Genomic DNA, 27,920 nt, shown 5'->3' with positions numbered 1-27,920 from the left:
GTATTTTTTCATTTAGGTTCAAATTTTCGGCCGGAATTCAAAACATTTCTATAGAGATTTTGATTAGCTAATCAAAACTGTTGTTACTGTTTTCAAAGGAGAAAAACGAATTTATTTAAATAACTGATTTCAACATTGTGCGAAAATTTAGAATAGCTTTAATTCAAACCCTAATCACTTGCCACATACTTACGCTGGCCCTATTTTCAAAGATGTGTATACGTCAATATCTACAGCAATGACGACAACAAAAAACGTCATCCATCCATTATTAATTAATAGTTAACTGTCATATAGTTAACATCCATTATTAATTAATAATTAACAAGTTAACTGTAGGTGAATCTTAAGTTTGTATCTGGTGTGCAGTCTCATCCGGTTCTTGTAACAGGTGTGCCTAGATTCTTAATTAAGAAAAAGATGACGTCATATCTTTATGGGTTCAACGGATAGTTAATCAAAGTAAACTTAACAAACTCAAACTTTAGATTGTTTAGGTGTCTTTGACGTATCTAATAGTTATGATAAAGAGCACATAAAAGCATCAATAAATTATATTTATCACAAGTACGATTCTCGTTAAAAAATGTTTTTGGGGGTTAATGTGCCGCCCCCAATCACTGTTGCCCTCTACTCATTCCCCTAGCCCTCCCACGACGCTAAACATCAACCCGCTACTGTGATTAATATAAAGTTTGTTTTTTAAGTTTAGTATAATATTCCGCATTCTCAAAACGGGTGACAGGAATATTGTCGAAAAATGAAATTTAGAATAGTATCGAATATATTAAAAAGGCCTAATGTCGCAACAAAAAAATAAGGAATCGTGTTGCAAATGAATTTAATGTGGTAAAAAATTTTCGAAAATTGGATTTGAGTTTAAAAAACACTCACTAGTTGACATTTTGATTAATTAGTAATTTTTGTAGCAACAATTTGTCTACCTACTAACTGCTTTTTCTACTTTCTGATTGCTTAAACTTGCGTTTTAAACTTTTAACAGAGCTTTAAACTTTTAACACTATTAAACTTTTAAACTATTATATATATATATATATATATATATATATATATATATATATATATATATATATATATATATATATATATATATATATATATATATATATATATATATAAATTATGCAGGTTAAAACTTTCTATATATTAAATTGAAAAAACATATAAAAACAACATATTAGATTTAAATGAAACAAGAATCAAATTAATTATACATTATAAGTTACAAATATTTTTTATATAGCCACAATGCTGAGGTGCAGGCTTTCACTTTAGTCTTGAAGGTAAAAAACATTTATATTATTCTTGTTTCAGCCGGAATTCCGGCCGGAATTTTAAAATTCTATTCCGGTACACCCCTAGTTTTGATACACCATACAAAGTTAAAAATCCATTGACTGTGTACATTTTGGTTATTAGAAAAATTTTACAAAAATGTTTTATTACTAAACATTACTAAACAATTTTACTAAACGTCTCCGTTTCATTTTCTGCCATAAATGCTGGCAAACTTGTTAAGCAGGTAAACGATGGTTTGTTGTTGCCTAGTTTTCTATTTCCGTTTAAAGTAAACGCAAATTTTTGTAATATTTTAGAGGGCGTTAGTTGACCGGCTTCAGTTGCGGGTGAAGCTTGAGCCTTTTCCTCCCCCCCCCCTAGTCTCCCACGCCTTATACTGCACCGCCTCTGCTTTATAATCTAAAAAAAAAGTAGTTGCTCCTAATATATTTTTCAAATAGTTATAAAGCATAGGAAATAAAAAACCTTAAAAGTAAATAATTAAAATAAAAATAGATAAAAAAAAAAACGTTTAAAAAAACGTACAACTTGAAACAGATAAATAACAGATAAGGTAAGCAAACACTAAGTTCGGTGTCAAGGAAGCACAATCGAATATGGCGAAACATCACCCAGATCTCATATTCTGTCGGAAACAACCTGGTGTTGGTATGATTTGATTTTCATTTTAAGATAAATTTCATAAAAATAATAGGGAAAAGGCTTGTTATTTGTAAAAACATATGCTTGTATGCATTAAATTGATGCTTGTTATTATATGTAAGATTTTGTCTTCATATTATTATGTGTTGGATGTTTTAATTACTGTGCATTTAATATGTTACCAAAAAAATAATAATAATAATTGTGTACTTAGGTTGAAGCAAAAAATCTTTATTATTTATTGGTGCAAAATCCATACACACTACATTAAAGTTAGCAGTGTGCAAAAGAGCTTTTGAAGTAGAAGCAACAGTTACAAAAGAATTTTGCCTTTTGTAATTGTTGCTTCTACCTTTTTGATTGGAAGAATTCTTCTTTAAACAAAAATTAATTTTTTTTGGAATGGAATCAATATGGCTGAAATCAATATGGCTAATCAATATGAATCAATAAGACTGAAGTTATTTTTTACTTAGATTCAACAGCTTGTAATTCAAATATGTTATAATATTAACTTGCATCAATAATTATCTTTATAGTCACAAGTTGTATACTACTATTGTTATATTTACATTAACGATTGACAAAAATTACAAATCATTTTGTCAATAATTGCTGTTTTATGTTTAATATATGAGCTGTTTATTTTGAAAGTGACATAAGTCACCTTTTCAAAAAAGTCAAGTTATCAGTAATAATGATTACAATGTAATGGTATTTATTCATTTGTGGAAATTTCACAAATATAATTCAATAATTTTTAATATATATAATTTTCAACACAATTGGTTTAAATTATTTTACAAATAATGAGATACCATTACATTGTAATGATTGTTATCGATAACTTGATTTTGAAAATGTGACTTATGCCACTTTCAAAATAAGCAGCTCATATACAGAGCCATTTTTGTAAAAGTTGATTTTTTAAAAATGATCATAGAATAAAGCAATATGACTTTTAAATACAACAAGCTACACAAATTTATGTCTTAGTCATTATTAGGAATTAATCAAAACTCTCTTCTGTACATTTGGATTTTGCTTTGTTTTGCTGTCAACCTTTTTCTGTTAGATTAAAATCAAAACATTTAAATGTTATGCACCTCCTTATAAAAAAAAATTACTTTTCACATATTTTAAAAAACATTAAAATAATGTCTTTTAGAGTATATTTTTAAATAAAACAGGTCTTGGTTTTTTCATTTTCATTTTGTTTTTATTATGTCTTTTTTTCATTTTAGCCATTGGAAGACTTTGTGAAAAAGGTATTTTCAATTATATATATATATATATATATATATATATATATATATATATATATATAATATATATATATATATATATATATATATATATATATATATATATATATATATATATATATATAATAGCTGCTGGACATCTGATTATATATATTTTAATCTGCTTTATAATAATAAGCTGCTGGACATCTAAAATATTATATATATTTTAATACTTTTTATCTGACGTTATCTGATAAAAAGTATTAATATATATATATATATATAATATATATATATATATATATATATATATATATATATATATATATATATATATATATATATATATATATAATAGCTGCTGGACATCAGACGTTATCTGATAAAAAGTATTATCAATCAGTCATTTTGACTGACATATTTTTTGTGCACTGAGTGATTTTTTTATTCAAATAAATTTTTGAATGATTAATAAACTATTGCATTGATTAATAACTAGTGCATATTTCTGTGTTAATTTTATGTGTTTTATTTGAAAGAGATGACAATTTATTTAGCATGCAATTGTATAACTTGTTATAATAAGTTAAATATCTCATTTAAAATCAATCAAGGGCTAATGGAAATTTAAGGTATAAATTGCATTTGATTATTTTCTTTGTATTTATATAAAATATTTTTAAATCTCTTTTTGATGATAATTAAAAAAAAACTAGTTGCAAACTATTTTTTTGTAAAATCTTTCAATTGGTATATCTTTTGTTTTCATATTATTTCTAAAAGTTTTAAATAATAAATACAAAGTAAGTCTACTAAAATCCAAATTATTTATGTCAAGAAAAGTTGATTTAATGTTAAATCAGTAGACATAAGTTTAAATATTAAATATATATATATATATATATATATATATATATATATATATATATATATATATATATATATATATATATATATATATATATATATATATATATATATATATATATAGCCCTCGGAATTAGGAAAAATGGAGTCAGGAATAATTTGTCGACCTTAAACTTTTAGAGGTCCGCATCAGATCAGCAAAAAAACAACAACATATAAACAAGGTCAGCGATTTTTTGCTGACCTAAAACACTTCTAGATCAGCATCGCAGAATGCTGACCCTAGCTCTGAGGGATATATATATATATATATATATACATATATATATATATATATATATATACATATATATATATATATATACATATATATATATATATATATATATATTTATTTATATATTTATATATATATATACATATATATATATATATATATATATATATATATATATATATATATATATATATATATATATATATATATATATATATCCCTCAGAGCTAGGGTCAGCATTCTGCGATGCTGATCTAGAAGTGTTTTAGGTCGGCAAAAAACGCCCTATATATATATATATATAGGCCTTGTTTTAAATGTGAATTTGACATCATAAAATTTACTTTTTTTTTTCTTTTTTTTAAGAAAATAACTTTTTTCAATTACTGCAGTAATATTAATTACTGCAAAATGAGTTAAATACTAATTAATTTTTTTTTTATTATTACTATAAGATAATATTTTTTATTTTTTTAAATGTCAAATAATTAAATTTATATATATATATATATATATATATATATATATATATATATATATATATATATATATATATATATATATATATATATATATATATATATATGATAGCTATTTTATAAATGTAAGTTATTTTTAATTTGTTATTAAATTTTAATTCAAAATTTTGTTTTTGCTGTTTAGACGATGGTAAATGCGTAATATGTGATTCATATGTAAGGCCATGTACACTTGTACGCATATGTGATGAGTGTAATTATGGTTCCTACCAAGGTCGCTGTGTAATATGTGGTGGTCCTGGAGTATCTGATGCATACTATTGCAAAGAATGTACTATGCAAGAAAAAGATGTAAGTATTTCTTAAACATGAAAGCAATTTAAAGTCAAAAAGAGGTAAAAAAAAAAAAAAAAAAATGAAAAATGATATGTTTATCATTAATTTTTTTTTTTGCAGAGAGATGGATGCCCGAAAATTGTAAATTTGGGAAGTTCGAAAACAGATTTATTTTATGAAAGAAAAAAGTATGGTTTCAAAAAACGTTAGCGAAGTTTACTTTTCTTATCAGATTTTCTGAGCTATAAAGTTTTAAAGAAACAAATGAAGTATTCAACCTGAAAAAAGAACTTATGAAAATAAGACAATGAATTGTGTTAATTAGAATAAGAAATTGTTACTTCATATGAATATTATTTTTATGAAAAATGTCTCATATTCTATAAGTTGTAGTTTTTTTAGTTTAAACCAGATTATTTTTCTTTAGTTATGCAATTTTAGTTTAACTTAAAGTGATTTTAGATTATTTTTTTAAATTTTATTTTTAAAGGTTACTTAATACCCTATCTTCAACATTTCAATGTTTAAAGAAAGCATTATGATCTAGTTATTAGGATGGTTCTAAAAGACCTAATGGTCTTGTCACAGACCACTGTGGTAGAGCATTCAACAAAAAAGTTTACACACATTAAAATATTTTGAATTTTTTAATATTATTGTTATTATAGTTAAAAGTATGAAAATATATAGTAATGATATCAAGGAGTATATAAATCATGAACATTGATACAACCCAAGAAAATGAACTTATTTTTGCAGGCTTCAATCAAGACCAAGGTTAAAAATTTTTTTTAATGTTTTATTAAAATTCAAGTATTTGTTATACCTTTTTTACCATCAAATATAATCCCTCACATTAATCATTTTTTTATAAGCGCATTAGACAATTTTAAATGTATTTATTAAATCTAATAGAGTTGTTTAATCCTTTATCATGTTGTTTTGAACATATATATATATATATATATATATATATATATATATATATATATATATATATATATATATATATATATATATATATATATATATATATATATATATATATATATATATATTATACATTTGGCGTTCAAAATAATTTATACTAATAATTATTTGTTTACTCGCAGGTTTACTTCACAATAAAGATTTACAAAAGATAACGTTTTTAACACTAATGCAAATCAGATTAATGTTCTATTCAAATTTAAGTTCTACAAAAAATAAAAAATACGGTAATTTGTAGATTTTCAAACAAGAGTATGTTTAAATTTATTCTGATTGGGTACGCTTTTACATTACACAAAAGTTTGCAGGCGCAGATAAATATCTGGTACCAAAGTCTTTTCATAATGCTTAACAAGGCTTCATCACACACTGAAAATTGTGCTAAATTATGTTTGTTTTTCTTTCAAAAAAGTTCAGATATATGCCAGCTAGAATAGATTATACTTGATAAAATTCATAAAAACTTCACTTCATGAACTTTATGCAATTTGTGTTACAATAAAATCAAAACAAATAGAAGAATCAGTTAAGGCTGAACTTTTCCGATTTGGAAATCCATATATTTCAATATGCAAGGAAAACCTCAGGCAGTTATTAGCCAAGTTCTAAGTAACACAGAATCTATTGCTTATGATGTGATCAAAACAAATTTTTCAGCACATTAAGATGGATGGAGATTTTCACAACAAGATGGAGAGGAAAACACTTAAAATGTTTTTACAAAAAGTGTTAAATCTAAAAACTTAAGAGCATGTTACTGTTTCATTTCTATTTTTAAAATAGAAATTAGCAGATTTCAATCTACTTTAGCGCTTTCTTTAAAACTGACAGAATTTGATGTATCAAATGTCATTAAACAAGGTAGAAACACACTCAGTCATTATTTACAATGACTTTGTTGGATTGGTTAAACAAATTGTTGAACAATATGACTTCAAATCTGTTTGATAAATTGATATTACTAAATTATTTAAAACTTATATATCCTCGTAAAAGATAAAGTTTCATTATAAAAAAATATTTTTTCCAATATAAATATGTTGTAAAATGTTACAAGTAGGCTTTGCATTCAATAAGGTCAATAAATTGACCTTTCTAAAGGCATGTATTAGTATATTGAATAGATATTGAAAGTTCATTTAACTTTCTAAGTTTATCAAGGAAATTAAAACTCTCAGCAAGTTACAAATGCTGTGTAATTCTCTCTTTGCTAGATTATCCTGATAAAACAAAACTTCTTGGTATTTTGCCACTCATGGAGTTACAATTCGTTCTTTGAATTACCAGCAGGATATTCAACTATTTAAAAGCCATTCTTAGTCAAAGCAACTCTTGTTCTTTAGAAGCTACTGAATGGTCAAACAAAATTAACATTTACAAGCCAACCTTGCATGAAAAATTCAATGTAAGCCAAATTAGACATCTCTTAAACAATGTTTACCTTTTAGACAAACTGCTTGAAAATGCAGTTTGTCGAAATAAAAAAAGCAAGGACCTTTCAGTTTTTTTGGGGCGTGTTTTAACTTTTATGTAAAAATCAAAAAGCTAATAGAAAAGTGTTTTGAAAAACATTTCTGTCCTATTGGTAATTCCATGTCTATGCAATGCTCCATAGTTTGCTTAAATGTGTGTCATAGAACTAAAACACTAAAATAAATGTGTGTCATAGGACTAAAACACTAAAATAAATGTGTGTCAATAAACTTAAACATTAAAATAAAATAAAAAAATTCTGTTATCTTATTTAAATAATCATAATAAAATTCATAATTACTAGATTGAGTTTTAAAAATAAACAAAGTTCTAAATATAAGTGTAGTAACTAAAACACTAAAGTAAATGTGTGTCATAGAACTAAAACACTAAAACAAATGTGTGTCACAGAACTAAAACACTAAAGTAAAAATGAAAAATTGCCTTCATCTTATTTAAGTATTCATTATAAAATTCAGAGTTACTAGATTGAGTTTTTAAAAATAAACAAAGTTCTGAAGATAAATTTTATTGTAGTTCACTGGCTCCAAATGGTTTGTGTTTTAAAACCTTTAAATTATTATATTGAAAAAATATTAGTTTTATTTGATTTTTTTTAAACTTTTTTATCTTTATTTGATTAATGATTTAATAAAAGTAGCAAAGTTTAGTTTATATAATAAAAATACAATTCATTATATATTTTAAGGTTGTTTTGCTTGTGGTATGCAAAACGGTTTTCGTGTTTTCAATAGCGATCCTGTAAAAGAAAAAGAACGACAAGGTTATTTTAACTAATTTGATAGCTTAAATTTTATTTCAATTAACTGTTTAAAATTTTTGTCAAATATAGTTTTGTAATATTTAGTTTTTGAAAATGGTGGAATTGCATATGTTGAAATGTTATTTCGGTCTAATTATCTAGCTCTTGTTGGAGGGGGTCAAAATCCTGAGTTTCCTCCTAATGAAGGTATGAAAATTAAGATGATTTAATTAGATTTAACTTTTTTTAGAAATAAGGTTAGGACAATTTTCACCCTTTGCCCTTTTTTCTGTGTTTGTTTCTAATACCTTAACTGCTGTTTAAACTTTAGCTACACGAGAGTTATGACTTTTGTTACCTCCGCAGTCATAAATTTCTTTTATTTTTTCATAAAATTTTCGCAATATGATAAATTTAATTTAATTCACCCCATAAAAACAGTGTTCAAGGTTTTTATTATAAACTGAAAATTTGAAGACCAGAATTGTTTTCAGTTTGCGATTACTTAATTTGTGTCTGGACAAGTTAAAATCTTTTTTTTAATTAATGCCTTTTTTAAAAGAAAGGTACTCTAATTGATATAAATTGCTTTCTAAATTAAAACCTCATTTAAACAGCAGTGCAAGTTAAATAAAAATTATAAAATGAAGATTTTGTCTCTATAACACTCAGTTTGATCAATTTAAACATGATTGAAACAAAGCTATTTTTTTAGAGATTCAGACTAAAGCAAACAGCATAATTAGTAAAGGAAAAAGTGTGCTTAACTTGTCCAAATTTTAATCAGAACTTTACTGTAGATTCACATAAAGTTAATTCTGGACATCAAGGCTGCGTGATAAAAATTTCACAAATCAAATTGGAGTTCAGTAGAAAAGGTTTTTAATTATTATGCGCTAAAGTATTAATGAACTTCTGACTTCAACTCAATCATTTAACAACTTTTCTTCAAAAAAAATTTGCAAAACTTATAAGAAAATATAGTTTTCAAGTTATTTCAATACTTTTTTAGGTTTTGAATTATTTGCTTTCAACTAATTAATTTTTAACCTTCAGTGTTTTTTTATTTTTGTTTGTTTTATTATTTGTTTATTTACCAGGGTGTTTATGGAAAGCAGCATTTACTATTGATAAGCCTGTACTTTATTTTTCATGAATAATAAATATTTTTTAATAAAATTTTTAGTAAAAATATGGGATGATCTGAAAAAAAAGATTGTTATATCTCTTGATTTCTCTAGTGATGTTAAAGCTGTTAAACTCAGAAGAGACAGGTAATATCTATTGATAAAAAAAACGTTTTATTATGTTAATAGACTTTACTTATACTTTACTTTAGTAAGCGACCGGGGCTATGGGCGGGGCTAGTTTTGATAACACATAGCCGCGACCAGGGCCAGGTTTATGATCCTATAAAAATGTTTTTTTTAGTTAAAATTTATGATATGAGTTATAATTAAAAACAATACTTTTATAGGATGTATTAATATTAATGCAGCCCCGGTCATAAACCCGGCTGGGGCTGCATTAAAATTGATAAATCCAATAAAATATTGTTTTTAAATAAAATTCATGTCACAAATTTTAATTAAAAATAACATTTTTATAGGATCTATCAATATTTATGCAGCCCTGGTCATAAACCTGGCCCCGGTCGCGGCTTTGTGTTATCAAACCTAGCCCCGGCCATAGCCCCGGTCGCTTACTACTTTACTTGAATTTCTTTTAAAGGATTGTTGTTGTACTTGACACCATGATTAAAGTGTACACATTTACTCAAAATCCTCGTCAACTTAATGTGTTTGAAACATGCCCAAATCCAAAAGGTAGATTTCATTTTCTAAATTATTGTTTTTAAAAGTTTCAGTACTGTTGTTTTCTGTATTTATCTCTTTTTTATTGTTTAAGGGTTGTGTGTGTTGTGTCCAAGTAGCACAAATTCCTTGCTTGTTTTTCCTGGAAGGAAGCCAGGTCATGTGAATATAGCAGATCTTGCTAATACTGAAAAACCTATAAATGAAATAGAGGCTCATGAAGCCACACTCAGTTGTATTTCACTTAATTTACAAGGAACCAGACTTGCTACTGCCTCAGAGAAAGTAATTATTTTATTTTACTTTTTATACCATATCTAATAAAATCCTTTGTCCTATTAGATACAGTGACATGCAAATAATATATTTATTACTATTTACTGCTAGTTTAAGTCTAACCAAAAAATTTACTAAATAATCATTTATAATAGAAAAACATTTAAGATAATGATTGCTTCTCTATTATGCTGTATATAGCAATATATGTTATGCACACCATTTATGCCCAAACCCTGACCCTCAATGGATTTAGGTACTGAAGCCCTGCTTCTTTGCATTCTGGAAGATGAATAGTGTATATTTAATATAGGATAAACCTATAACTAATATACTCCCCTTGTCAACAAGTTAGCGTAAATTGTGAATTGGATTCATATTTTGTATTTTTCTAGGCCTTCAATATCTAAGGATTCTTATCTAGGCATATTTCTATTTTCGTGTAAGATCGGCGATAACCTTTACAAAAAATTTTTTTTTGCTTTTTTTTAAAGGTTATTGCTAACTTGATCATGTAATAGGGGGTTTGTTCTGGCTAAAAAATGTTGCCTTTAATTTGAATTCAATTTTAAAAAAATCTAAATTGCATATAAGAAAATATGGATGACTCTCCTAAACCTAATTATATTTTTATTGTAAGTAAAACCTGGGTTTCAAAAGATAAAATAAAAATTAAACTATTTTATTAAAAACATTGTGAGAAAAATATTTATTGCTATAAAATGTCATTAAATGTCTGTCATTTTTTTTTGTTCTGTTTTTGAATATAAAATTGTAAGTGATTTTTAGTTAGACCCAGCTTGATATCAAATTGATATACTTTAGTAGAAAATAAGAGTTAATAAAACCAACATTTGGTTACTTTCAAACAAAAGTTCACCTTTTAAAGTAAAAGCAAAACAAATAATAAAACACAATAAAAATAAAAAAAAGAAAAAAAGAAAATAAATAAAATGAAGTAAGATAATAAAAACAGGGGGTCAAGATTTTTTGCAAAATATAATCATAAGATTTTTTTTTCAGGGGTCAATTAAAAAGTATTTAATAAAATGAAGTGATTTCATTAAACATAAATGTTTATTAATGTTGGATTTTAACTGCTTTGATAGAGATTACCTTGTTTCAACACTTTTGTTTTCAGATGAACAAAACTAATTTGTTCGAACTTGTCTTGAATAATAAGTTATTTTTGTTTTTGTTTTGTCATATTGTATCATTGTTCAGAAATTTAATTCCAGTTAAAAAAATTACTTCGTGCAGTTAAAAAAGTTTTCAATAAAGCATTTTAAGAAGGTCTGTAACTAAGGATTAAAGGTTTTTTAAAAGAAAATATATTTATTTTTAATGGTTCAACTCGTTTCTCCGCGCAGCGGCCTTGTTTGTCAAGGTTCGTGTTTCGGAGTTATAAAGCAAGCGCTCTGCCATTACACCACTACTGCATTTTTGTACAAAATAACATGTATTGTATTAACTTGCTCTTTCATAGTCAAATTCTGGATTCTGCAAGCATGAAAAACAAATTTTCAAGGCCAATTTTTGATTCTTAAACTAATTTTTTATCCAGATCCTGACTTGTGATTAATTAATAAAGATTCTTTTTAATGTTTGAGAACCCAAAAAACAATTGACGCACTGACTTAAGCTAGTTTAGAAATGTTCTAAACGAGGATCCAGTGTTTTTAAGTAAATGCATTTAATTCTTTCACGGTTGATTTGTTCTTTTTCTCTGCGCAGCGGCCTTGTTTATCAAAGTTTGTGTTTCGGAGTTATAGAGTTGAGAGAGGGTTATACCACAAATTAGTAGCCTCCTCGTCTATAGTGGCCTTCTCGACCTTGAGGAGTTGAATTAACAAAAAAAAAAGTGAATAAAATTTTATGATATCCATTCTTATCATAAATAGAATACCAAACCGTACCAAAAAAAAGTAGCAAAAATGTATTAAAATGCAAGCGAGAAAACTGTATGACAACATTCTGATAGAGTTTAATGCCTAATTCTTGATGATGAAACTTATGTTAAAGTAGATTTAAGACAAATACCTGATAACAGATTTTATGCTGGCATTAAGCATGGAGCTGTCAGCAATAAGTATAAATATACAAAGCTTGATAACTTTGGAAAGAAATGATTTTGTAATTGCAAGTAATGAGGCTGTGGCAAAGAAACAAAAGAGTGTCATTCAAAGATCCAGATATGGTAACAGTATTCCATGAAGGACGGATTTGAGATTTATAGAGATAAAGGATAGAATCCGGAGTAAGAAAGTGGCAAGCACGATAAAGAGAGGCAACCTTAGCAGATGTTTTTTTGCAATTGATTTGATATATGGTTTCCAAAAAAGATCTGAGGTAAGAGTTAATTCTAGAAGGCGAAGGGTAAATGACTTATCAAGTGCATTACTGTTCATAAATATAGGTAGATCTAGCATATTGGGTTAACAATTAGGTAAAAAAAATTTTTACCTAATTGTTATCCCAAGTTTTATCTAAGTTAAAGTTCAGTGGCGCTGAGATAAAATATGAGATTTCATGACCTGAGAATGAAAAATGAGGCTTTGGTATTAGATAAAACCTTTTTACAATGGTTTCTAGCAATAGTAAACAGGCGCTTTTTTTCTGGAAAATTGTTTTGGCATTAGATATGGAAGTAATGGTTACAATTGAAAATTTCAACTGCACAATGAGAGGAAAACCGTATAGAAGAGTGAGACTTGACTTGAAATCATCAAGAGTCCATGCTAGCCTGAATCCAAAAAGTTACTAAAGAAGCACGTTGGTTAGCAGGAAGATAAAAGATTTCTACCCTAAGGCCATCACAAGGAAAATCACGGAAAGAATCCCAGTCAGCTTTAAGGTAGTTGTAAGAGATACAATGATAGGGGGATTCAGATGATGAAGAGGAATGAGATAATAGTTTTAGAGAGATCAAACTGTGATCAGAAGCACCTAAGGGTGAATGTGGAGAAACTGAGCTCTGACTAGGATCAGAAACAAGACATTAGTCGAGTACAGAAGGTAAGTAATTTGGATAGTCTGGAAAACCAATTTGAAAGTTGACTATTTGTGTTAAAGATTGAGTATGGCAAAAGTTGTTGGCCTTAATGCCTGCAGAGTTACTGACATTAGAGTCAAGCCATTCAGTGTGATGAGCATTAAAGTCACCAACAATAACGATATTGGCTAAAGGATAAAGAGGAAGGACTTGGTCAATTTGATCAGAAATAACATTGAAAAGAGTGCAGTCTTGAGATGAAGGAAAGTGATTTATAACCTCAAAGTTGATGAATGCTGAACTCTACAAGAAGGAAAAGTGTCTTCTACCTTTTATAAAATCTCATAATGTTCCTTTTAGGTATTGGCCTGATTTAGCAAGCTGTCTATATGATTTAGCTAGCATGCTATAGCAATAATTAATTGGCACTGAAAAAAATGGTGTTGAAATTATATCTTTAGATCACAACCCACCAAATTGTCCAAATTTAAATAAGACACAAGTTTAGAGTTGCTCAAAGCTGCTCAAAAAATTAAGAAAAGTTTGTAATAGTGTTTTTTTTTTTTTTTGTATTCTCAATAGTACTATGCAAAACTTGAGGAGGGGCATTAAGCCAAAAATTCATAGAGGAAAAGAGATTGAATAATTCAAAATATGTCCAAATACATATTCATGACTACTCTATATGTAAAAATATTTTTTTAATTAAATGCTCTTAAAGTTTAATCAATTTTTTGTGGCTTCATTTTTATAAAGAAGAGTTTATTATCTTTATATAACTTTATTATTACTCAGAGTATTTCATATTTACCATATTTTCATTAGTACCATATTTTATATTGTTTATTTTTAAATACTATTCACTTTTTATTCATGTTAAAGTTGTAAAAAAAAATTTGACAGGATTATTATGTTTTAATATGTGAAGAAAAAAGTGTATAAAAAGTTATTTTTTTAGCAGGTTGTTTTTAAAATTCTTTTGATTTTTAATATTTGTAACTTATTTAATCATTTTATAAAGAAAGACAAGCTTTTCTGCTTTTTCACTTCACATTGTATTTCTCAACATTGAACAAACATGTCAAAAAGTTTAAAAAAACAAGTCCAAGAGTTATAAAAAACTTGTTCAAATTGATCTCTTAGCAATTTAAGTACTGCAATTGGTTTTAAAAGGACTACTAACTCCCAACACATGTAGTGTTCATTTTGAAGAAAATGTTTTTTAAAAACAATTTAACTAAAAAAATTTATTTAAACTAAATGTGTATCAAGATATATTGAACTTGTCATTCAGTGTAATTTTTCTACTATCATTTTTGCCTTATTTTAGAGACTTTGCAATACTTTTACACTATTTACAGACATAATTATCTTTAAGAATATTTAATTCTTAAGATTTTTATTAAATTATCTTTAAGAATATTTAATTCTTAAGATTTTTATTAAATTATCTTTAAGAATATTTAATTCTTAAGATTTTTATTAAATTATCTTTAAGAATATTTAATTCTTAAGATTTTTATTAAATTATCTTTAAGAATATTTAATTCTTAAGATTTTTATTAAATTATCTTTAAGAATATTTAATTCTTAAGATTTTTATTAAATTATCTTTAAGAATATTTAATTCTTAAGATTTTTATTAAATTATCTTTAAGAATATTTAATTCTTAAGATTTTTATTAAATTATCTTTAAGAATATTTAATTCTTAAGATTTTTATTAAATTATCTTTAAGAATATTTAATTCTTAAGATTTTTGTCTGTAAGTCTGTAAAGAACTATAGAATTCAATCCGAGAACAATGCTCTCCCAAAAGTATCATTACCATGGATGCCTTCACTATCACCAAAGTTAAGGAAAATATTTAGAAAAGTCGGATATAGAGTAGTTTTTAAATCAAATACTAATTTAAGAACATTACTAACATGTGAAAACAAATCTAGATTGCTCCAAAATAGCCAACATGAAATATATTTAGTTGAATGCAATTGCTCAAAAAAATATGCAGGAGAAACAAAGTTACAAATTAGAACAAGAACTCAACAACACCAAAAAAGTTTAAACGATGGCAAACATTATCAATCGGCGATTGTCACACATAGCAAGTTTTGCTCTGAAAAAATAAATTAGGAGAAAACTAAAACTCTTAAAGTTGAAATAAAAAAATTTGACCGTAAAGTACGTGAAGCACTCAAAATACATAGGTACCAATGTTTCCCATCAAATGGCGGATTAAATCTCGATAATAGGCAATTTGTCAAAACTAAATTTTGGACTCCGTTTTTTATATTCTTACGTAAAGAAAAAAGAAGCCATTCAACTGCTGACGCCAGTTAAAAAATTTATTAAACTTTTTTTTTAATGTTCAAAAAATTTTGTAATATTTTACAAGCTGATGATGCTGATGTCCATAACCCAGTGAAAATTTCTGAAAATAAATTATTATTTGTATTAAGAGAATTTGTATTGTTTGATGTTTTTTATATATATATTATTTTTATAAACATTCATCTTTTAAAGGCAGTCACTAAATTTGAGGAGTTTATACAAATTTTTTTTTTTTCAACCTTTATTCAAGTGGTATTACAATAAAAATGTCCTGATATTCAAAACAGGTTAACAGCATAAATAGGATTTAGATGTAAAAGGTTGCTTCAATTTTTTTCCATAATGTCATGTATAAATAAGAAAAAATTATATATTACAGAAGTCTGACTAAACCACTACAGTGTGGTGTCATGGGTGTTGAACTTACAAATATATACTTGTATGTGAAGCAATAAAAACATGAATGTTATATGTGCTGATATATTTGCCTGTTACCTAAACGTGGTAAGTGGTGCAGCAGTAGAGCTTTCGCTTTGTAAGCAAGAAATTTTGAGTTTGATCTACACCATGTTCCTCATACTGCACTCAACTTGTTTCTCTGTGCAGTGGCTTTGTTCGTCATGTTTCAAAGTTATAGAGTTGAAAGAGGGTTGTAAACACATTTACAAAAAAAGAGTAGACCCATGGTCTAGTGGAGTTGAATATGAATAAAGATATTAAAAAAAAATGTGATCTTGGTCTTGCAACATGTGACTTTATTCTTGATATATTTGGTTTTGTTAACAAGTCTGCTTGTATTGTACAACTCTGCTTGTATTGTATAACTCTGCTTGTATTGTATAACTCTGTTTGTATTGTATATATTTTTTTATACAAAAACACAACAGAATCTTATGCAGTATTCTTTTAATATAAAATAATTTACTTTTTTTATACAAAAGAAAATGTAGTGCTGGCCTTGTTTTAAATAAAAAATGCTTAATGCATTCGCTTAACGCAATATTTAGCATTATAAAATCTCTTTATTTTTTTATTTTTTAATGACATTAACTTTTTTAAATTACTGCAAAGCGAGTGAAATGTTATTTAACTGCTTTTTTACTATTACTATAAGCGAATGTTCATTTTATTTATTTATATTTTAATATTAAATAATTAAATTTAATATTGCATTTTTAAAATTGTTTGGTATTAACAAATTTTATTCTTTTCTCGACATTTGCATAAAAAATTAAAATGTGATAAATTTTTGAATTTTTGAAATGATTATTTCTTAAATTTCTAATTGCATCTTTGCAAAACTACAATTGATTTTTTATTTAAAAAAAAATTAGAGAGTAACTAATAAAAAAATTGCGTTAATTTATTTGCTTTATTTATTAAAAGTTTATTAAAAAATAATCGCTGCGATTTAAGTTGCATTATAAAAAAAAAGTTTAACTAACTTATTTATTTGAAATTTAGTTGTGAGTAAAAAAAAATGTTTAAGAAGGAAAACCGAAAAAACAATTGCGATAAAAATGAGCTAATTTTTTTTTAAGAACAAATAAAATTTAAATATTGAATAATATTTAGTAATGTTTTTAAATAAATTTGACAGTTAAGTTAAACCCAAGCATTAACTTTAATTTTAATAAAAGTATATTTTTTAAATCAAAAAATAATTAAATTTTTTCATCAGAATAAAATTATATATTTTTATTAAATTAGTTTTAAATTAAATCATATATTTTTTATGAGAATTAAGTTATAATTTTATGATCTTTGCTTTGTTTTTATGATGGTTTGGATGCCAGCCCTCTTTAATATGAGGGTAGTTTGGATGCCAATCATGTGCAATATACAGTTTTACATTTGAACATTTATTCTTATGTTGGTTGATATTTAACTCTTTCACTACTGTAAGCTGCTGACAACGGCTTTTGATTTTTTTTAAATTTTAATAAAACTTGGTAAAAATTGCAACTTTCAAGTATTCTTTACAATTTATCCTTTTTTGTGCATAAATATTTATTCTATACATATATAATTTGTTTCTTCCTAAAGTTTAATTAATTCTCTACATAATTTAGAACAAATTAGAGCCATATTGTGTAATTAAAGAAAGTAAATCCTTGATAAAAAAATAACTTCTTTGAATTTAGTTTTAAAATAAAGCAGCATTAACACTAAAATTTAACCTGTACAAATGTATAAGAATTTAGCTAAATAGTTACAAAAGTTTTTTAAAGAAAAAAATTCTTTTTATGCATTAAATGAATTTTGTTTTGGGCTTGTTTTAGATAATTTTTAAAGCAATAAGTTTTAAATATAATTTTTAATTTTGTCACAAGTTATGACAAATACAAAAAATTAATTAACAAACAATGGTGTGCAGTTATGTTTTAATTAGGCCGCAGTGTTTAAAAACTATAAAATTATTGTTATATATATATTTTTTAAGGGTACATTGATCCGTGTTTTTGATACAGCAACTAATGAACAGTTGCATGAATTGAGAAGAGGAGCTGGAAATGCTACTATATATTGGTATGTCTGTTTTTAATTTAATGTTATAGAATATTATGTATGTATGTATACATACATAATGTTTTAGAATATTATGTATGTATATATGTATACATAGTTTATACATACGTATACACTAGTTTAGAAATAGTCTGGCTCTAGAATAAGCGCCGATTTTCATATATTTTTTAGAAATATTAGTTACTTCAAGCAGGAGTACCTTAATTAGACCATAAAAATATAATGTGCAAAATTTGAAAGTTGCAACTCTTCGCGATTCTATCTTGTAATTTGTTTTTTTTTTTACATATAGGGTCATGGCACCACCTATACATAAATTTAATACGATTACAAATTAAAGAAGACATTGGTTATAAAATTATCCACCAAAGCTTTATTCTGAATTTAAACTTTTTTTCTTTTTAAATTTTAAAAAAAATTTTTTTTTTTTTTTTTGTCTTTTATTTTTATTTTCTTTTGTTACAGCTTGTTTTCTTTTAGATTTTTCTTGTTTTTCTTTTTCTTTCAATTCTTTTTTTTCAGCAGCTTTATTTTTACGTTAAATTTTTTTGATATCTTTTTCTTTCTTTGCATTTTCTCTAGTTATTTGAATCTCTAACCATTTGGATAAAGTTACAACGCTCGGTAATCATTCAACTTGTTTCAGCCTTTTTTTCGCGATTGGTTGTTTTGGCCATAAAAGAAAGTTGTGTAATGGGTTTACATCTTTTATTATTTGTTTATTTGAATCTGGTGGATCTGCTACTGATTTACTTTCACCAGATTCATCAATTATTACGCTTTTTCCAAATTCGCTAACATTACTAGATACGATTTCATTTTGCGTACTGCTAATATCTAAATACGATTTTTTATCGATTTCATTGTTCAATACATTATTGTTGGCTTCTATTAAATTTATGGTTTGTTTGGAGCTATCGTTAAATTTAAGTTTTTTCCAAAAATTAAATAATTCTCTGAAGTCAGTTTTACCTCCCCATTCTTTATTTCCAGTTTTTTCAAACTGTAGCAATACTTCAGGTGCAATGTTGTTTCCAAATAAGTTTCCCATGTTATTATGGCTTGAAAGATTCGTTTCATTATTATCAATTGTGGAATTCACTTTAACACGTCGAATTACTTTTTTATAATCAACATTGCTCGCATTAAATGAGTATATTCCTGTCGACCTAAATCCGTTAATAATATTTTTTTTCATACTTGGATCCATAACAAAATTATTCAACAACATTGGTACATTTTCTTTGCAAATTTCATTAAAATCATTATCCAATTTAAATTGCCGACAAATGTTCTGCCCTTTTTTTTTTCATTGGTCCGAAAACTGACACATTTAATGGTTGTAAGATGTGTGTAGCATTAGGAAACAACGAAATCAAATGAATTCTTTCCGAAGAGCAATCATGCTGAGCTCTTTAGACAGATGCGAGCAATGTCCATCCATGAATATATATATATAGGTAATTGTGTATTAATAGATTTCAAATATGGTACTAACACATTTGTGAAGTACTCATAAAAGCATTCAGCGGTCATCCACCCGCTGTCACTTTTACCGAATCCTTAACCTGGTGGTGCAGCAGCAATAGTTTTTAGCATTCGAGCATACTTGTACAATGTTAATGATGGTGCAAATTCACCATTTGCGTTTACGCAAAATATAGTTGCAAGGTTTTCCTTATCGCTGTTGTTACATTTTTCATAAACTTTTCCAGTTTTTGGTGCTAACTCAAAACCATTTTCGTCTAAATTAAAAACACGAGATGGATCATTAAGGTATTGCGCATCATCGCCTAATAATTCATACATCTTATTAAACCATTTTCTTATCGATGCTTCAGTTATAAGACCTCTAGCTCGACTAATATGCTCTGCTCGTTTTTGCGATAATTCCTTATGACGACGCATAAATTTGTAAAACCAGTTTTTACTTGGGATATCATTTTTAAATGGTGTTTTTATACCTCGCTCTATAACTATTTTTTGTACCGCCTTAATTAATAACTTTTTTGTAATCGCAAAACCCATGTTAGCGCACTGCATTAACCAAGCAACCAATTCATTCTCTATTTCTTCTCTAAGATATGATTTAAAGCCAGAGTTTTGCCGTTTGGGTTGGCTTTTACCAGATAATTAGTCGCGTAAGGTACTTTCAGGAGCATTAAACTTTTTGCTGACACATAAAATTTTTCACCTTTATTTAAAGCTCTAAGTGCTGCATGCAGTTGTTCTTCTAAATACAAAAGCTTTTTTCGAATATTTTTTTTTTTTTTGAACCTTGCATCTTTCTAATCGAATTCATTTCACATAATAAATAAAGTATAAAAAACATATCAAATAAATATTCCCTAGGGTTAAATTACCTTTAATTGGTAATTGAGTTGAACTGAAATAGTTTTTTAGAGAGAAAACTTCACGAAATAAAGCACATCCGAAAAAATATTTTTATAAATGGTAAGTGCTAACTATTATAATTTTCGTACTCACCTATCGTGTAAAAAATTAAACAATGTTATACAAAAAATACTAATATTTTTTGATAAAATTTAAAATATTCAATGTTTTTACAACTGTTTTAAACTTTTATCAAAAAAATTATGTAAGTTTAGAGCCGTAAAAAAACTAGACAAACTTTTTTTCACTGTTAAAGATTTTCTTAAGAAAGCAATAAAAAATCATTTGCGGGTAAAAAAACATCTCAAATCTTTAAAAATACATCTTTTTAAAAATTATTTATTAGTGAAATAAGTTAGTTTTGTATAAAACAATACTAAAAAATTAAATTAAAAAAAAAGCAGCATAAAAAATTTACTGATTTTTTCAAAAACTACGGTAGGTGCTTCTTCACGGTAGAGGGTAACCCTAATTAATTATGAAACATAAACTGGAGTGAGTTATAATTAATGAGTATATTAAACGAGTGTCAATTAAAATGGTGTAAAATATTTACCCGCATATTTTCATATATAATAAAATAATTTATTTTAGAGTTTTTATAATTTTTCAGGCATGTTTAGGTCCTGTAAAAATGGATGGTTTTGCATAAAAATCATATTATTAGACGAACTTATGTAAATAAAACATTAATAAAAAAACTTGGTTTTAAATGTTGCAACTTATTTGGGTTTTGTATATTTTTGTTTTTAAGTTGTAAAAAAAAAATTTTTATCTTGTACTTAATAAAATTTATCTAAATGTAAAAAAAGTGATTAAAAAAAAATAAACTTCATATAGAATGTTTTTGTTTTGTTTACGTTTTATTTCTTTGTTATTCTATAAAAATGGTGTCTATAAAGCGGTTTATTTATGTTGATTTTTCAAACTTGATTTTCAAATAAGATCACTATTAGTTAACTTTAGATTTTTTTATTTTAAGTTAACTATTATTTTCTTATAAACTATCTACTCCAGCTTGAAGCATCTTACTAAAATACTAAAAATTGCTGTACCTACTCTAGAATTGTGATTACTTTAAATGTGAAGTTTTTTTGTAGACAAGGCTTGTAAAATAAAAATAATTTTTTCAGTTTAAATTTCACAAAATTTCTGCATCCTTATCTGTATTTTTTGTGTAAATGTAGTTTGTGTAAAACTACATAGTTTTTGTATATTTAATAATTTGAAATACAGTAACAATTCTAAAAAAGTTTTTTTATATTGAAAAATTTTAAGTATTGTTGCAGTGCGCCAGTCACTTTTATATTAAAAGAAGTTAAACATGTTTGACTTCTTTTGATAAAAGTTATATTTTTATCTCACAAAATCTATTTTAGTTTATCTAATTTGATTGCTAAGAATTGCTAGTCAAATTTTTTATAATAAAAAATATAAATACATTTAAATAACAGGTTATAATAAGTTAAATAATCATCAAAATTACATTATCAAAATACTGAATGTTTTTGATTGGTAATAATGAACTGCAAATAATTTTAATATAAGTTTCATATTTTCATTAGCATAAATTTCAGCAGCGACTCTTCACTCCTATGTGTTTCAAGCGATCATGGAACAGTTCATATATTTGCTGTAGAAGATCCAAGAAAAAACAAAACTTCAAGGTTTATTGATTTATAAAGTTTCATTGATTTATAATATAAAGTATAGTTTAAAAGAATAACTATATATTAGATATAAAGTTAAAAAAATGTTTTTTAATTGTCCTCAGCTACCTGTGCTTTTTTATCCTTCACTTTATAAGTTTTAATATAATTTTCAATATGCTCATTTTATAAGTTTTTTATCTCATATTAGTTGCTTTATAAATAACTTAAAAAACTAAAATTTTTGATAACTTAAAAAACTAAAATGTTACATAAAATATAAAGGTAAATATTATTCAAATATATAGGGTATCATACGCAAATATTTAAATATATAGGGTATCATACGCAACCGCAAATTTTGTAATATGTTTGGTAATTACAAAATAAATGTTCTTATGTTTATATTTGATACTTTTTTTACTGGTTTGGAAAAAAAATTGATCCCACGCTTTTCTCTTTAAGATCTTTCCTGCTTGATTTTATATGATTTTATGTTTAAAGTTCTTGTGTACTTTCTAGTCTTTATATTTTCTTTGTCTATAAGAATACACAGTCTGGATAATATAGTATTTAAAAATAATAATTAAAAAAAAATTACAGGTTTTTTTTTTTGATTTTTTCAGACCACTGTGTGTTGTAACTTTATCTGAATGGTTAGAGATTATTTGGATGAAGTTACAATAACTTGGTTACCAAGGTTTCTTTTATTTAGTAAAAATATTAAAGTTACACGATTATTCTTAGTAGAGGCTATGCAACTCTTTCTGTTATCGAATGGGGGTAAAGCTCTGAAAAACTGTTTAATAGTTCTTAGGCTAACTGGTAATAAGGTTTCCCAAACTCTGTGGCTATTTTCAGAGAGTCTAATTTCATTTACAACTGAAAATATCTGAGTATTAGCAGCCCCATGTTGCACATAAAAGGTGTCCCTGTTGATCTTTTTAGTGTGCATTGTCTTGACCAAATAAGGAGCCCTTGCATTGTGTTTTCTGCTGAATCTTGCTTTTTGTAAAATTAACCAGAACAACTTGCTTTTTGCGAGAATAATTTAAATTATGCTTTATCATTTTTGTATTTTAGAGTTAATATTATAATTATTGGCCTGGGATCAAGCATATAACTATTGGAGTCTTGCGAATCCAGGAAAAATAGTTAATTTTTATTTATGTGGTATTTTGACACATAAGTATCAATTCACCAAATAGATAAATGCGGAAGTGGTGTAGTGGTAAAGCGCTCGCTTCATAAGTGAGAGGTTTCGAGTTCGATCCCCACCACATCCCTGGTAGTACCGCGCTCAATTTGTTTCTCCGCGCAACGGCCTTGTTTGTCAAGGTTCGTGTTTCAGAATTATAGAGTTGAGAGAGGGTTATAACCACTATTAAGTAGCCTCCTCATCTGTAGTGGCCTTCTCAGCCTTGAGGAGGTGAATAACAAAAAAAAGTCATGAAGTCTATTCGTCATGAAGTCAGGTTTTTATTTTTTATTCGCTAAGCTCCTCCTCACTCAATCACCTTTCTTTTTGTTCTTAGTTGTTATCCTTCTGATGTTCTGATCAAATTAACTAAGCCCTTTCTCTTTATCCCTTAGCCAGTACTGTTGTTATTTAATGCTTGTTATGCTGAATGGCTTGGTTTTAGTGCCACTTGCTCTTTGCTTGCTCTAAATCTCAAAATTTTTCTTTTTTTCAATCTTTTACTTATTTAACTTTGTGACTCGTTTTCCAGATAACAGTAATCACTTGTCTTCACTCCTTGATTTGTGTCTTTTCATTGACCCTAGCTTGCATTTAGTTTCTCCTTGCTCTAGTTTAGGTGGCTGAATTGATCTCACTAAATGATCTCATGCAATGATCTCACTAAAACTTCTACATCAGACTTTATTGTCACACTTCTTACTACCTTAAAACTTATTGGGATTTTGCAATTTTCTTCATGATGATCCTTTGGCTGAAGTCTTTTGTCTCTCTGCTGAAAACCACCTCTCATACATGGATCTAATTTAATTACCTTTTTCAAGAGTAAGACATCTGTTTGCAAAGAAGTTTTCCTCCAACACTACTCTTAAATCCAATGGCTACACTCTTACTGTCACCCCAAAGAAACAGGTTAATCCATTGCTTGACTAAATCAATCCTGCTTCTGTTGCTAAAGTTTTTCCCACTCTAACTCTTCTACAGCTTGTGGTACAGACAATGTTACAGATATTGTCTTATGAAAGTCAAGAGCTTTCTTCATTAATAAGCTATTTAACAAGTGCTTAACAGATTTTTGTTTTCCTTTTTCTGTAAAATACTTAACTCGCTAAAATCATTTCCCTACACTTGGAAAACCTGTTGATGTTTTGAGCAAATTGAATTTTGTATGTTTTAGTTTAAAGATACTTTTTTTCATTTTTATAATGTGGTTTAAAGTTTTTATAATGTGATCTAAGGTTTTTATAACATGATTCAAGGTTACTTAAGTTTAATTACTTGTTTTGTACCGGTTATAATTTTTTTCCTTATAGTTTAATCGTTTGTTTTCTTTCAAAGTTTTTAAACAATTGTCCATCATTTTTGAAAAATTGTTGACTTGCAGCTTTCTTAATTCTATAAAGTTTCTGTATAAATGTGACTTGCAACTTTCTTGATTCCATAAAGCTTCTGTTTTAATGTGAGTTGCACTTTTATTGATTCCAAAAATGTTTTGTATTAATGTGACTTGATTTCTTTTTATATATTCTATTTTTGTATATTCTTTTCAAATAGTTTAGTTATTGTGAAATTATTTAGTATATTCCTTAGAGTTAAATAATTTCTTGTCAAATAAATAAATTCTTGTGAAATAATTTAGTATATCCTTAGAGTTAAATTTCAAATGTTTATGAAAAAAATATTTGTGTTGAATATGAAACACAAAATCAATGTATGCAGTTCATTTGTCTTTTGTTAAAGAAAAGCAACTCTTTGTTCCATTTAACATCTCTAATATGGTATATCATACTGGTTATTAAATGTTTAACAATCTCTCCATCATCAATTTGAAAAATATTCTATACAAAATTCTCATGATTGAAAATTGTTCTGCTAAAAAATTATGGTGCTCTATAGAAGTCCTAATTTCCTGGGAAATCATTAATTGCAAAATGATTTTTGATTTTAATGGATTAGAGTTTTAACCTAACATATTTGATTTCCTGGTAAATTTAAACTCAAAACTTGTCTCGTAAGTCTTAAATTCATGGGAACTATTTATAACAACAATGGCAATATATTTTAATGATCCAATGGCAAACTTTTATGCAAGATTGATTTGTAATTATTTGTTCAGTTCACTTCTTTTTCTTAATGAAAATTTATTTTATAATAAACATTAAATTTATTTTACATTTTTTTTATTATTATTATTTTATCATACAAAGAGGAACTTGATCTAAATTTTTTTACTTTTTATCTGTAGGCTGATATTTTTTTATGTCTGCATAATATACTTTATGCTGCAGAGACATTTGATATGTTTTTAGCTTCTTTTTTCTTTCAATTTGTTTCTTTTTATTAAAACACTTGCTATTTTTTTTGTTTGTTTTTCAACATCTTCACTTCCAACAAGGCTGCAAACAACCACTATTAGAGTTGGAAGTTAGTGGAAGAGAAAAGATGAAGTTTATAGAGCAAGGTAACGATTGACAGACGGCTTAAAAGATTGCAAATTATATGAATCAAGAAAGCAAGATGAAGGAAGCTAATTTCAAAGAACTGATGTTTGAGGAAAAAACTAGGTGAATAAGAATTTTTGGAGCATTTAGGAACAGCACAGTAAATGGATGAGACTTAATTGAATGATGAGTAACATGAGAATGAGTTTTAGGAGATGGCACAAAAGATGCAAGATCTGAATTAAAGTTCAACAGCCACTGTGAGCCTCATGCTGTAGCAAAAATGAGATCCTTTTCAAGCTCAAATGCCCCAACCAAGCAATCAGAGAGTGCTGGCCTCTTATCAAGACAATAATAAATGGTAGTATCATCAGCGAACAACGCCACCTTAGATGTAAGAATATCTGGAAGATTGTTAATGTAAGTTAAAAAGAGTGTAGGGCCAAGGATAGAACTTTGAGGAACCCCTGAAGTTTCAGGATTTGAAGAAGAGTGCTGTCCATTGAGGACATTCTATAAAATGCGATATTTTTAAACAGGTAATGTCAAGTTTATTTGGTAGTTCAAGATTATAATAAAAGTATAGAGTAATATATTTAGGTTAGACGTTGAACTGGCTAAAAGTTGTTTTATTTCCCTTAACGTATAACAAATCCATTTTTAAAAATCGGCGTGAGAACAAAAAATCTTTCCATGCTATTGTTAAAATTATAATAAAGTTAAAATTAAAATATAAGTTAAAAAGACGTATTGGACCCGGGCCCGAGCCCGGACCCAATAAATATTCTTAGACTCGACTCGGACTCGTCGGGTCTAAAAATGCCGGGTTTTCCCAAACCCTATATAGTTGGAAATATATTTTCAACGAAAGTTTAAATTTTTAAAAGTTAAAAGTTAGGCTTGGATAAAAGTTGTTGTTTATTTATAACTATTTGTTTATAACTATTTATGCTGTTGAAGTTAAAAATGTCCTTAAAAAATAGGGCAAGTTATGCAAATTATTTTTTTGTTTATTTTGTATAATTAAAGTTGATCAAAAATCATAGATTTAATTACTACTCTTATGTGTGTGCATATTTTATAGTTTATCATCTTCGTTACTTCCAAAATACTTCAGTTCAAAATGGAGTTTCTCTCGATTCCAGGTGCCAAACGGGGCTCAATGCATATGTGCTTTTGGTTCTGATAAAAACTCTGTTGTTGGTAAGCATAAATTTCAAATTATTGAAACCTATCGATTGAATTGTATAGACAACTGAAATTAATTGAGTTTTTTTAAAAGGATTTTTTATATCTATTATCAAATTTTATAAGAATGCTTAAAAAAGAATTATTTTTAGCCGTTTGCGCTGACGGAAGCTACTACAAATTTGTTTTTAACAACCGGGGAGAATGTTCTCGAGATGCTTACCATCAATTTCTACAAATGTCAGACAACGATTGATTCTTCGTTGTAACGATTTCTCGTAACTTTTTGAATCTCTATACATAAAGGAACCAAAGGCTTGATTATGAAAATACATTTTAAGTCGTTTTAAGTCAAAGAGGATCTCATTTGTTATATGGTTTTGGATGACCAATTGTTATTTAATGTGCTGCTTGAGATGACGTATTTTTTAACTGGATATTTTTATATGTTTAATGTTAATAACTGCTATTAAAATAGATTTTGCAGAGACATTTTTTTTTATATTATGTTCTGTTTCATACTTAAAAGAATTATATAGCTTAAAATGTTTTTGTTTAAGATGTATAGTTTTGTAATTTTTTCATTTATATTAATAAAGTATTTTATTGTTGAAAAAGTTTTGGTTATAAATCGTTATTTACTTAAGTTTAGTGAATTCTATCTAATATACTTGTATGAGCTCTATCTTACTTACTTTTGTGAGCTTTATCTAA

General features: G+C 26.5%; 2 protein-coding genes across 2 annotated transcripts; both read left to right on the top strand.

Moving 5' to 3' along the window:
* The first annotated feature begins 1,721 nt into the window (after positions 1-1,721).
* LOC100215329 (PHD finger-like domain-containing protein 5A) lies at positions 1,722-5,554 on the top strand. Its single transcript, XM_065803496.1, has 4 exons — positions 1,722-1,968; positions 3,207-3,230; positions 5,017-5,183; positions 5,289-5,554. The coding sequence occupies exons 1-4, from the start codon at positions 1,917-1,919 to the stop codon at positions 5,376-5,378; spliced, it is 333 nt and encodes a 110-aa protein (XP_065659568.1). The 5' UTR covers positions 1,722-1,916; the 3' UTR covers positions 5,379-5,554.
* A 248-nt stretch (positions 5,555-5,802) lies between these two features.
* Positions 5,803-27,823, top strand: LOC100199836 (WD repeat domain phosphoinositide-interacting protein 3). The gene is made up of 10 exons (XM_065803493.1): positions 5,803-5,945; positions 8,341-8,415; positions 8,500-8,601; positions 9,581-9,668; positions 10,126-10,220; positions 10,303-10,493; positions 18,251-18,336; positions 22,296-22,397; positions 27,103-27,221; positions 27,359-27,823. Exons 1-10 carry the CDS (start codon positions 5,885-5,887, stop codon positions 27,460-27,462), a joined length of 1,023 nt encoding a protein of 340 aa, XP_065659565.1. The 5' UTR covers positions 5,803-5,884; the 3' UTR covers positions 27,463-27,823.
* The last annotated feature ends 97 nt before the right edge of the window (positions 27,824-27,920 follow it).

Source organism: Hydra vulgaris, chromosome 08, assembly GCF_038396675.1.
Source record: "Hydra vulgaris chromosome 08, alternate assembly HydraT2T_AEP".
Classification (NCBI taxonomy): Eukaryota; Metazoa; Cnidaria; class Hydrozoa; order Anthoathecata; family Hydridae; genus Hydra; species Hydra vulgaris.
Note: the sequence above shows the minus strand (reverse complement) of the source record. Positions and strands in the feature narration are given on the sequence as shown.

Bases quoted from the DNA above. Each gene is read 5' to 3' on its own strand.
- LOC100215329 (XM_065803496.1), top strand. From the start codon at position 1,917: ATGGCGAAACATCACCCAGATCTCATATTCTGTCGGAAACAACCTGGT. The intron at 1,969-3,206 runs GTATGATTTGAT...TTTTCATTTTAG, and splicing joins TCGGAAACAACCTGGTGTTG to CCATTGGAAGACTTTGTGAA. The intron at 5,184-5,288 runs GTAAGTATTTCT...TTTTTTTTGCAG, and splicing joins GTACTATGCAAGAAAAAGAT to AGAGATGGATGCCCGAAAAT.
- LOC100199836 (XM_065803493.1), top strand. From the start codon at position 5,885: ATGAACATTGATACAACCCAAGAAAATGAACTTATTTTTGCAGGCTTC. The intron at 8,602-9,580 runs GTATGAAAATTA...TAAAATTTTTAG, and splicing joins TGAGTTTCCTCCTAATGAAG to TAAAAATATGGGATGATCTG. The intron at 10,494-18,250 runs GTAATTATTTTA...ATATTTTTTAAG, and splicing joins TTGCTACTGCCTCAGAGAAA to GGTACATTGATCCGTGTTTT.